Source organism: Dendrobates tinctorius, unplaced genomic scaffold (assembly GCF_039654945.1).
Source record: "Dendrobates tinctorius isolate UK_male_01 unplaced genomic scaffold, ASM3965494v1 ptg000102l, whole genome shotgun sequence".
Lineage (NCBI taxonomy): Eukaryota > Metazoa > Chordata > Amphibia > Anura > Dendrobatidae > Dendrobates > Dendrobates tinctorius.
Genome location: NW_027361770.1, coordinates 34,541,159 through 34,553,671, shown reverse-complemented (window position 1 = coordinate 34,553,671; position 12,513 = coordinate 34,541,159). Strand labels below are relative to the sequence as shown.

The following is a 12,513-nucleotide window of genomic DNA, read 5'->3' as shown; positions in this document are numbered from 1 at the left end:
ATATAGCTTACCGCGCTATACTGAGCAGATGTATAGAAAAAGGGAAGAAGTCTATAGTTGTCAATGGAGAAAAGAATTATTAATTCAGTTATTAATACTTACTTTAAAATGAAGGTGTTGTAGAATATTCTGTATAGTTTAAGGCGGTTATCTAGCGAATACCTCGCCAATGGTTTTGTGTTGGTGATTTCTTGTAGTAGTCAGTGATGTAGTAATTTTTAAGCATTTCTATTCCCTTTGAAGTGGTACAGTGGTACTTGCTGATGGCCCAATTTCACAGTGCGTATAGAGGAGGTGGTGAGAATCCAGGAAGTTCTGGGATAGAAACTGGTGTCCAGAAGTATCCAGGAGACGGAACTGCCAGCAGAGGACTCTGCACAGGTTCTTAGACCTGGGCAGAGTCCTCTGCTGGCAGCTCCGTCTCCTGGATACTTCTGGACACCAGTTTCTACCCCAGACTGACCAAGGCTCTCCCCTCAGAACCATCCAGATATCATTGTCGGCTAGATCAGCCTTTCTGAGATTACACAGAACTTCCTGGATTCTCACCACCTCCTCTATACGCACTGTGAAATTGGGCCATCAGCGAGTACCACTGTACCACTTCAAAGGGGATAGAAATGCTTAGAAATTACTACATCACTGACTACTACAAGAAATCACCAACACAAAACCATTGGCGAGGTATTCGCTAGATAACCGCCTTAAACTATACAGAATATTCTACAACCCCTTCATTTTAAAGTAAGTATTAATAACTGAATTAATAATTCTTTTCTCCATTGACAACTATAGACTTCTTCCCTTTTTCTATACATCTGCTCAGCATAGCGCGGTAAGCTATATAATTACATATTTTGAAAAACATTAACGCTAATAAAGGCTATATTCATCTTCTTTCAACATCTGATCTGTATATGATCACATATCTATTAAAATTGCGGTATTGTACTAAACATACTACTAAACATAAAATGCAGAAATTCCTATGTAACCACTATTAAACAGATATTATACTCATGTATTTTCAGATAGTGCTTGTGAATGCAAGCAATTTTTTAATTTACTAAATACAATTTTCAGCAGTTCTTGAGATATTAACACTTTCTCTACACAGTACATGCACAGCGTCTACATGCTCTTTTCTATTGAGCTTGTAAGCACTGTTTTGGAGCTGACTGGGATCCTTGGAGTGCATTGTTAAATTCTAATTCCAACCAGCTTCAGCACAGTGCTTAAAAGCTAGACAGGAGCTGTAAATAAAAAAAAAAGAGTTAATATCTCAAATTTTCATAAGCAGGAAAATACAAAAGTGCTTGGTTGTACTAGTACTATCCAACAATATTCATTTAGGGAGATGGAAAGACCCTTAAGTGTAAATCTAAACTTGGTGGTTTATAAACACATTTACAATATGAAACTAAAAACAGGAGATATCTAAAATATGATTGTGTTCAGTCCCCATAAACTTAAATTATTCGGTGTTTATATATTGATATTTATATTTTTAGATTTTATTTTCTTTAGAAATCATAGAAACTAAACTCTTTAATTATATGTATTTTTGCATGACTTTTGCTTGAAAGAACAGCTAATCTTCATCATCATCTCCACCTTCATCACTGAAACTACATTGTGGACAGCAGAGACTCTCGTTTTCATCTACACTGCTAGTATAGATATGTCTTGCTTCACACCTGTGCCAGAGATCTTGCCTCAGCAGCTCTGTGTCATATATGACTGTTTTTTCCTTTACTACATTGATAAGATCCATAGGCACAGGAAACATCTGTAGGTGAGCATGTAATTCATCCAAATGCACAGTGCGTTCTTCTGAGTACATCTCATTGATCAGTGATTTTATTTTTTGAGTAGATATCTCTGGTATATTCTGCTCAATGAATGTCACCTCTACTTCTAAGGCCATTCGGAATAGTTCATAGTATTTCTCTGAAATGTCATATTTACTTGTAGCATTATCAATAGCTTGAGAAACAATAGGAATATCATTCAGTATTCTAATCAGAACTCTAGGGCTCTCTTTTACCCTATTTTGTATTGCTCCGAGTTTTTGCCAGAATGTTATTTTCTCACCTACTAACATCAGAGAACGTAGGGTTAGGTTGCCTTCTTGCAACTGTTGCACTGTCTTATCTAGTTGTGGAAAGTAACACAATTCAGTGTCATTTTCACTGAGGAACATTTCCAAATGATTAATCCATTTATAACTGATCCTTTCTTTAACTTTCTCTAAATCAGACAGTGTTTGCTTGATCAAATTACCATATCTTAAACTTTTTCTGATGGGTTTCAGACATTTCGGACAAGACTTCAGTTTAACAACTTGGTCTTTGTCTTTCATAACCATCCATTCTGAGAAATGTGTCTCTTCAAAAAAATGTGGACAGTCCATAAGTTGAACAAAGCGGGCGTCAGGCTTTCCTTCATTTCCAAAGATCAATTCTTGAACTTCATCAGCATCACAAACTCTGCATTTCTTGGGGCATGGCTCTCCGCAAAATCCAATGCATGGGTGACCACATTTAAGTTTTTTCTTGCAAGGTTCATCACAAGCCTCTCTGTCACAAAGCTCCCAACAAAGTTTTGTACACATTTTATGCTTGCACCACCACCCACAAGGCTGCGTGCAAGGAGTACATGGTTCACTGCATTTCTGAAGGCATTTTCCATGAAAACATGAGTTTTCACAAGAACGGTTACAAAAGCACCTAGTGTTACACTTTTCTTCACACTTATGTGAACAGTAAAGTGGAATGCCGCAAGCATTTCCACATGTCAAGTGAAAGCCTTGTGTATTACAGGTGTTGCATCTTCCAGGGCAGTTGTGTCCACAATCTAATTTTTCTCCACATTTCACATGACATTTTAACGTGGTGTCCGCCACCTCTGCTTCTGTCTTCATGTGACACAATGTTTTAACAGTGTGACCACATTTCAGTGTAACAGTTACCTTTTCAGGACATTTTTTGGTACAGACTTGACTACATAATCGGAGACATCTGTGACCACACTGTATTATCTTAATACATGGCTCTTTGCAACAGAATTTTTCTGGATCCATTGAACATGGAACATCCTGAATGTGTCCACATAAAGGAATCAGTTTTTGCACAACCTCTTCACATTTACCACAAGGGTCACAGCACAACTTTCTGCACTTGTGTCCATTATCACAGACACTTTTTGGACAAGGCTCTCGGCACACAACATTTTCATGCTGCTGATCATAAGGGTGACATAAAAGAGGACAAACATGGCCACAGTTTAATCTGAATTGGCAAGGAATCTTGCATCCACCCTCAGGAACTTCGGCAAAATCTGAAGATTTCGATACATAAGTTGCTGCATTAGGATGGTTGACACACTGGAGCTTTAACTCTTTACCAATAAGATCATTTTCTTGTAATACATCATTAATTGCACTCCAAAGGGGAACTTTTGATAATAACTCCATATTTCCTATACAAAATAATCCTTTCTTGGCTCTTGATAAAGCAACACATACTCGGTTTGGGATTTTAAGAAAACCAACATTGCCAACCAAGTTACTTCTTACCAGAGAGAGGATGATAATATCATTTTCCTCTCCTTGGTATTTATCAACCACACATACCCTGACACCCTGAAACTGAGCTTTGGGCATCATTTTCTGCAAACAATGAAGCTGCCCAGAATAAGTAGTGAGTAATGTTATCTGTGATGGAGAGTAGCCTTGTTGTATGAAATAGAGGCAAAGTGACTTCACAAAAGCAGCTTCATGGACATTCTGATGACTTTTGCCTTCCTTAATATGTTCTTCAAGGTGGTTGTGGTCCACAAAGAAGAGGCTGTGACAAACACCCTAGCAGAGAAAATCAGAGAGAAGTAGATTATAATGACATACAGTTATAGCCAAAAATCTTGAGACTGAAGCAGTAAACTTAGTGAAAACTAAAATTTGTGTCAATATTTTTAGATCTGGTTGTCCGATGTTTCTCTGGTTACTGGTTATAAGTATTTCTTACGTTTTTAAACTTTTACTGACAAAAATATCACGTTTATGTAAAGACTTCAATATTTACCGTCCTGACCTTCATTTTTCAAGACTTTTGCAATTCACCCTTGCATGCTGGATATAAGCTTCTGAGAAAAAATCCTGACTAAAGTCAACCCATTCTTGCCTAATCAGTACTTGGAGTTTATCACTATTTCTGAGTTTTTGCTTGTTAACCAATTTGTGAAGATTGACTAGATGTTCTCAAGAGATTAAGATCTAGAGTATTTCCTTGCTAAGGCCCCAAAATTTCAGCGTTTTGTTCACCAAGCCACATAGTTATCACTTTTGATTTGTGACATGGTACTCCATCATGCTGGAAAAAGAATTGCTCATCAACAAGTTGCTAATGGATTGTTGGCAGAAATTACTTCTTGGAGGATATTTAGATACTATTCTTTAATTATTGTAATGTTCTTAAGCAAAATTGTGAGCCCATTCCCTTGGATGAAATGCAACCTCACACATGAATGGTCTCGGGATGCTTTACTGTTGGCATGACACAGAACTCATAGTAGCCCTTTTCTTCTCTGGACAATCATTCTGTTAGGGCTGGCGGAACACACCAAAAAATAAAATAGTAAGGTGCGTTCGCAGCCCGGGGTCCACCGTGCAGGGGTTGTAAACTGGTGCTTAGTAATGGCGGGTAATAGCACACTCAGGTTACCTCACCCGGAGTGTATGAGGCGAACCCTGTTACTCCACAGGGTTGCACTAATAAGATATGAGCGCAAGTGATGTGGTCACAGGACTCTGCTCAGAGGCACGGAGTCAGAGTCCTTCTAGACCCACTTGCGCCCGGAGCCGCTACAGCGGCGCTAGAGAGTGACGCTAGGAGAGTGCTGTGCCCTGTTAGCTTTCACAGGGTGCAGCAGAAAGACTTGTACCGCCCAGAGGTACTGGAGATATGGCGGCACTATGGCGCTCACCTTTGTGCAATGACTGGAGCACTGTGGCACATGCTTTGCCACCATGAGGTGCTGACTTCAGCTAAACTAACCCTAACACATACGTATCAAAGGGAGGGATTATTTAATGAGTCAGTCACCAATTCCATGCATCCATCATTACTCACACAAGTCTCAACAAAAGTCTATACTAGCGTATGGCCGAGCGGCCATGCGAGCCTTCTATAGCCGTGACCTTCCGGAACCTTCCTGATCCCCCTGATGGGCCAATCAGAACTGGAGAAGGACCTGAGCATGTGACTCCCGATCCCCAATGGGAGATCGTCCCATGAGCATGCTCAGTGGAGCGACGGAAGGACTTAGATTTTGGAATCTTTTGCTGCTGGTCAGGCTGCATTGTCATACCTGAACCAGAGGTGTCAGCAGCAACCGATCCCACACTGCTGGTCTCAGCAGAGTGCCGGGACCGACGAGTCTGCTGAGCAGGCTCCACTGCAGCCGAAGAGGAATGGGAGACTGCTGACTGCAAGGCTCGGGATTCCTGCTGTGCAGTGACAGGAACCCGACGCCTAACATTACCCCCCCTCCTAGGGCCCCCTCCCCTCTGAGCCTCGCTACGCTCAAATGCCGCAATAAGGAGCGGAGCGCGGATGTTCTCCACTGGCTCCCAGGTCCGAGCCTCTGGACCATGACCCTTCCAGTCCACCAAATAAAACTTTTTACCACGCACAATCCTGCATCCCACAATGGCATTGACCTCAAACTCGTCCGAAGACAAGTCTGATGTTCCGGCAGATGACTCGGAGAACCGGGACATGTGAACAGGTTTAAGGAGAGACACATGGAAGGTGTCAGAGATGGCCAAGTGTGGTGGAAGGGCCAGACAATAGACCACAGAGCTGATCTGTTCGTGGACCTTAAAGGGACCAATGTAGCGAGGAGCGAACTTAGAGGACTCGACTTGCAGCCTGATGTTACGGGCGGAGAGCCACACTAAGTCACCAGGGGAGAAGGTTGGAGCAGGACGCCGGTGTGCATCCGCGGAGACCCTCATTCTCTCCTTAGAGGCCCGAATAGCATCCTGGGTGCGGTTCCAAATATCACGTGCCTCCACCGCCCAGTCTGCCACCCTAGAGTCGGTGGATGATACGGGCTTGGGCACCGGGACACGAGGATGTTGGCCGTAGTTAAGGAGGAATGGGGTCGGGCTGGTGGAATCGGCCACAGTGTTGTTCAAGGTGAACTCTGCCCACGGCAACAAGGATGCCCAGTCATCCTGCCTGGCCGAGACAAAATGTTGGAGATATGTGACAAGGGTCTGGTTGGTCCTCTCTACCGTTCATCTCAGGATGATAGGTCGAGGAGAGATTCAGCTCAATACTGAGCAAGCGACAGAGCTTTCTCCAGAACCGAGACGCAAACTGTGGACCCCGGTCACTGGCAATCTTGTCTGGCATGCCGTGTAACCGGAACACGTGTTTAATGAACAACACCGCTAGACCCTGTGCTGAAGGTAGCCGAGAGAGAGGCACCAAGTGCACCATTTTGGAAAAATCGTCGGTGACAACCCAAATAACTGTGCTGCCACTGGACTTGGGTAGACCCACCACGAAGTCCATGCCGACCATCTCCCAGGGTCTGTCCGCCACCGGTAAGGGGTAAAGTAACCCAGCAGGACATTGCCAGGAAGACTTATTCTTGGCGCAGGAGACGCAAGCCTGTATATAGTCTCTGACGTCACGGGCCATATGCAGCCACCAGTACATCCTTGCCAAAAGCTCAACTGTCCACTTAGTACCAAAGTGTCCACCCACCCTGGACGGTTGAGCCCAAGAGAGGACCTCTGGACGCAAACGGGCAGGGACAAAAGTCTTGCCCGGGGGTACCGACTCAAGGGCGACTGGAGCCACTGTCCTCAGGCTCTCAGATAGTACAATTAACTGAGGCTCCTCCTCCTCCGCTGACACCACGGAGCGAGAGAGCGCATCGTCCCAGACATTCTTCTCACCGGAAAGGAAATGTAGGGTGAAGTGGAACTGGGAGAAAAAGAGAGACCATCGGGCTTGGCGAGAATTTAACCGCTGGGCAGATTGGAGGTAGACCAAGTTTGAATGGTCAGTGAATACCTGGAAAGAGTACCGAGCACCCTCCAGGAGATATCTCCACTCCGAGAAGGCCAATTTCATCGCTAGCAACTCCCTGTCGCCGATGGAATAGTTCCTCTCCGCCGGTGAAAAAGTTTTAGAGAAGCAGGGGTGCTTTCGACCCTGAGCGTCCTCCTGAAAGAGGACCGCTCCAGCACCAATGGAAGAGGCATGCACCTCCACGATGAAAGGTTTGTCTACATCGGAACGATGCACAATGGGAGCACCAGCAAAGTGAGACTTTATAGAGAAAAAGGCCTTGGAGACCTGTTCCGACCACAACTTGGGGTTAGCTCCCTTCTTGGTGAGGGCAACCAAGGGAGCTACCAAGGTGGAGAAGTGGGGAATGAACTGGCGATAGTAGTTTATTAACCCCAAAAAACGCTGCATCGCTTTGAGAGAGTGGGGTTCCTGCCTGTCCATTACCGCCTGCAGCTTGGCAGGATCCATAGCCAAACCCTGGGCAGAGATGATATAGCCCAGGAAAAGCAAGGACTCCTGCTCAAACAGGCATTTCTCCAATTAGGCGTAAAGGGAATTTGCCCGTAAACGGTCGAAGACCTTGCAAACCTCCCTCCGGTGGGAGTCTATGTCTGGAGAGAAGATGAGAATATCATCCAGATAGACAACCACCGAGGTAGAGAGCATATCTCGAAACATATAATTCACAAAGTCCTGGAAGACTGCAGGTGCATTACAGAGCCCAAAGGGCATGACCAAATATTCGTAATGGCCATCCCTAGTGTTAAAAGCCGTCTTCCACTCGTCCAACTCACGGATGCGTATCAGGTTATAGACCCCCCCGTAGATCCAGCTTGGAAAAGACCCTCGCTCCTCGTAATCTATCAAACAGTTCTGATATCAGGGGTAGAGGATACTTATTCTTAACGGTGATGGCGTTAAGACCCCTGTAATCAATGCAGGGACGTAACTCTCCATTCTTCTTTTGGACAAAGAAAAATCCCGCCCCCGCTGGTGACACTGACTTCCTAATGAATCCCCTTGCCAGATACTCCCTGATGTATTGTGACATGGCCTCGGTCTCCGGGAACGATAGGGGATAGACACGACCCCGAGGAGGCTCAGCACCTGGCAAGAGGTCAATAGGACAGTCATAAGGACGGTGCGGTGGAAGAGTCTCCACCGCTTTCTTGGAGAAAACGTCCGCATACTGGTGATAGTGCTTGGGGAGCAAGGAAAGGTCTGCAGGAACCTCTGTGGTAGTGGTCTGTACGCAGTCCTTCTGGTATCTACCCTGACAAGACCCTACAATGTTGTACTACAAATTGTAATTTTTATCAAAACAAAGTGACATTGTAATTTGAAGACTATATCAGTGGAGACACATGCAAGTCCATACCATCCTGATGCTTTTTATCAAGAATAGTTTGTTAGTATATCAGTATCAATCTCAGTATTAGCGCAGGGTCACATGACCATAGATTCTCTTGTCCGAGAGAATTGAGTCAATTATGGTAATGACACTCAGATTCGAGTTTGCTCAGAGTGTAAGCATAGTGTGATCTGATTCTTTTGGATGCAAGAATTGGAGCACACCATGAGGAGTAGATGGAGAACAAAATTTCTCCATCTTCTCTAACGTGTGAGTCTGCGAAAATCAGAGAGCGCTCAGATGTCATCTGTGTGCGACAGTCCACTGTTTTCCATGCACCTATAGACTGGAATGGGGGTGTGTGTTCTGATTTCAGAGAGAAATCTCAGCATGCTGTGATTTTATTCACAGAGAGATTCTGACATTGAATTGATCATTGGTCCGTGTGCTATTTGTAGTGCAGTGGAGTAGGTGCAGTGCGACAGATAGGCAGGGACCACAGGAAAGTTCAAAGCAAATGTCTTTAATGTCCAAGAAAAACCTCACACAAAGGAATGATGTCCTCCGGATCGCAGCTGGGTTTCTGTAAACACAGTCCATAACTCAGAACCCCTTGCTGTGGACAATGACATTGCCGTGTCTTTTAGGTGCGTCAGCTGCCTTGAAGTTCCTGGCTCTGTGTTAGCTTCACACAGTCTTGGGTTGCACAGAGCCATCTGCTCTGCAACTTGCAAACTCCAAACTGACACATCCAAAGTAAAAACTGACAGATTTAAATGGAATCGTGGCCATAGAGCCACTTCTAAAACCTGGCATGGAGAGAGGGATTTGCCCCACTACCAAACCTGCAAATCCCTCTAAAAATAAAAGCCATTAACAGGTTTTACTAACAAACTGGCTGAGTCACTACTGGGAACCAATCCACTCATTTTATTTTTGCCTTGTGACTCATAGGCATCCTGCTTTGATCACAAGACACTCCAGCGGGTTTAGTAGGACTCCGTCTGCATCCTGGGGGACACATATTGACCCTCGCATATGATCCCTCTCGCTGCCTCACATACTGTATCTCCCACTGTGTTCAAACTTGTGGTGTTGAACACTTGTTACCATACAGAGTGCCGTTGACAGGGCATCCGCATTCCCTTGCGCCTTCCCTGCACAATGTTCCACAGTGAAATTGTAATTTTGCAGAGACAGGAACCATCTGGTGACCTGAGCATTCCACTCCTTGGCATTTCTTATCCAGACCAAGGGTGAATCATCCGTCACCCAGCAAAATGGTCGACTGAGCAAATAATAGCGTAGGGACTCCAAGGCCCACTTAATGACCAGGCACTCCTCCACTACACTATAATTTTTCATGGCCGGAGTGAGTTTCCTACTTGGGTAGGTGACCGGATGATCCTCTCCATTCACCTCCTGTGACAGGACCGCTTGTAGGCCAATGTTAGAAGCGTCCGTCTGCATGACAAAGTCTCTCTTGAAATTGGGACTGATGAGGACGGGCTGCCCACACAGCGCCACCTTCATAGACTGGTATGCTTCCTCCGCTTGAGGGTTCTACCGCACCATGACCGATTTCTTTCCCATTAAGAGAACGGTTGGTGGTGTTGTTCGCCCAGAGAAAGTAGGTATAAACCTTCGGTAATACACAACGATGCCGAGAAATGCTCTCACCTGTTTGACAGTAACAGGTCGGGGCCAGTTCTGTATGGCGTCGATTTTATTTATTTGGGGTTTGATAACCCCTTGGCTGATCACGTATCCTAAGTACTGGGCTTCCACGAGCCTTGTCGCACGTTTCTTATGATTCACTGTCAAGCCCGCAGCTCTGAGCGAATCTACTACTGCTTGTATCCGGGACAAGTGGGTATGCAAGTCAGTACTAAAGATGATTATGTCATCTAAGTACACTGACGCATACTTCCGGTGGGGCTCTAGCAGTATGGCCATCAGCCTCTGAAACAAGGCTGGTGCCCCATGTAGTCCAAAGGGCAAGACAACATAGTGGTACAGACCCTTGGGTTATGAAAGCTGTCTTCTCTTTTACGGTCTCTGTGAGAGGTACCTACCAGTAACCCTTGATCAGATTGAGCTTGGTAAAGTACTGGGCCTGCCCTAGTCACTCGATCAGCTTGTCCACCTGGAGCATTGGATAAAGGTCAAGCTTTGAAACCTCATTCAATTTATGGATGTCATTACAGAACCGTAATGATCCTTCCGGACTAGCACAATGGAACTAGCCCAGTCACTCTGGGACTCCTCATCTACTCCTAGCTAGACCACTTGTCTTACCTCACTCACGATGGCTTGTCTCCGGGCCTTGGACACACTGTATGGTTTCATTGCACCCTTACGTGAGGCTCGGTGACAATGTCATGCTGGATGACAGAGGTACGACCGGGTAATTCTGAGAATACATCCGTAATCTCTTGTACTTATTTCCGCACCTATTGACACTGCTGTTTCGAGAGAATGTCTTCTATCTTTACCTCCATCCGGGCTGATATCGGAGGGTCCCCAGATGATATGTCTGAAGTCACATCCGTAAGCATACACTCCCGGTTCTTACACGCTTTAAACAGATTGACATAAGATAATTGTTCGGGTTTTCAAATTCCCAGGCTGGTAAACTCGGTAGTTCACTTTCCTCTCTCTTTCCCAAACTTAATATGGCTCTTGCTCTTTGGCCATAAGCTTGCTTTCGGCGGTGGATACCAAGACTAAAACCCAATCTCCGGCTTTAAAGTAGAGTACCGTGGCCTTTTTGTTATATACGCGGCTCTGCGCTGCCTGAGCATCCACCAAATGCTCTTTCACTATAGGCATGATTGCTGCAATCCGGTACTTGGTACTTGGTGGTTGGTAATCAGTCTCACTACCTTCCTTCACCAGAGGAGGGAGTTCATCAGACCTCATCAGACCGATTTGGTGACGCAGCAGCGATATCGCTAGCGATATCACTATGTGTGATACTTAGCTCCGACTGGCTCCCCCGCTGGCTATCGCTGATCACGCAAGATCGCGCAGCTCCATTTCTCGTCGTCTGCTTCCTGCTGGCGCCGACGAGCATCGCGTGGACGCGGGCGGGATGACGTCAGGATCGCTGCGTGTGAAAGGTAAGTAACGACCGCTAGATCGCTGCTGCATCGCTGTGAGATCTTCAGGTGTGAAAGCTCACTAGCGATCATTTAGCGATGCACCAGCGATCCTGACCGGGTCATATCGCTGGTCGGGATCGCTGGTGCATCGCTAAATGTAAAGGGGCCTTAAGTCTGAGACTAATGACCCCTGCACAAGTGTCACTAGGCTCCCTGAGTCCAGGAGGGCCTCGGCCTGGTGTCCGTTGAAGCGCACCTGGAATAGATGCGGTTCACCCGCTGGGATGAACAGATCTGCTGTGAAAACGGTATGGGCATACATCAATATACGGCGAGTATACCTGCAGTCCATAGGTTCAGCTGTCAAGGAGCAGTTGGCAGCCACATGTCCTGGCCCTTGGCACCGCCAACACTTAATAGCTGCAGTACGACTGGACCTCGGAGCCAGTTTAGGGGAAACGGTTCCCTTGTCACTATCACTTTGGGGTACCCCTCATTACTTGCTCAGTCATGGTTGGCCCGAGGAGAGGGTAGGGGAACTTTCCGAGGCTCCTGGGCTGGGATAACCGTAGTGGAGTAGAGTCCCGTATAAAGTCATGAGCTTGCTGTATACCGCTCAATCAGGCTGACCACCTGGTCTAAGGTGCCGGGATCCACTTGGCCCACCCAATGCTGAATAGCGGCTGGCAGAGTTCTTACTAGCATATCGACCACCACCCACTCCACCATCTGTTAAGGGTAAAAGCGAAAGACAGCAAAATGTGCTGGAATAATTTATCAAAATCATAGTGATCTAAATGTGCTGGTGACCACAACCAAGGTTCCAGCACATAAATGGACAATGCAGAACGCACTGCATATAAATACTATAACTGAACGAAAAGCAGTGAAAAAAGTTCAAATATCGCATAATAAAGTGGAAAGTAGATTTTATTAAGGATGACAACAGCAAAACATGGCTAAAAAGTGA

At 45.6% G+C, this 12,513-nt stretch overlaps 1 protein-coding gene across 2 annotated transcripts in view; it reads right to left on the bottom strand.

Annotated features, from left to right (window-relative positions):
- Nucleotides 1-815: 815 nt before the first annotated feature.
- Nucleotides 816-12,513, bottom strand: part of LOC141099765 (NFX1-type zinc finger-containing protein 1-like) — a 400,215-nt gene continuing 388,517 nt past the window's right edge. For both annotated transcript variants that reach the window (XM_073587803.1, XM_073587804.1), the window contains one exon: nucleotides 816-3,862. In XM_073587803.1, the coding sequence (XP_073443904.1) occupies nucleotides 1,592-3,862 (2,271 nt within the window). In that variant the 3' untranslated portion in view covers nucleotides 816-1,591. The remainder of the gene's footprint in view (nucleotides 3,863-12,513) is intronic.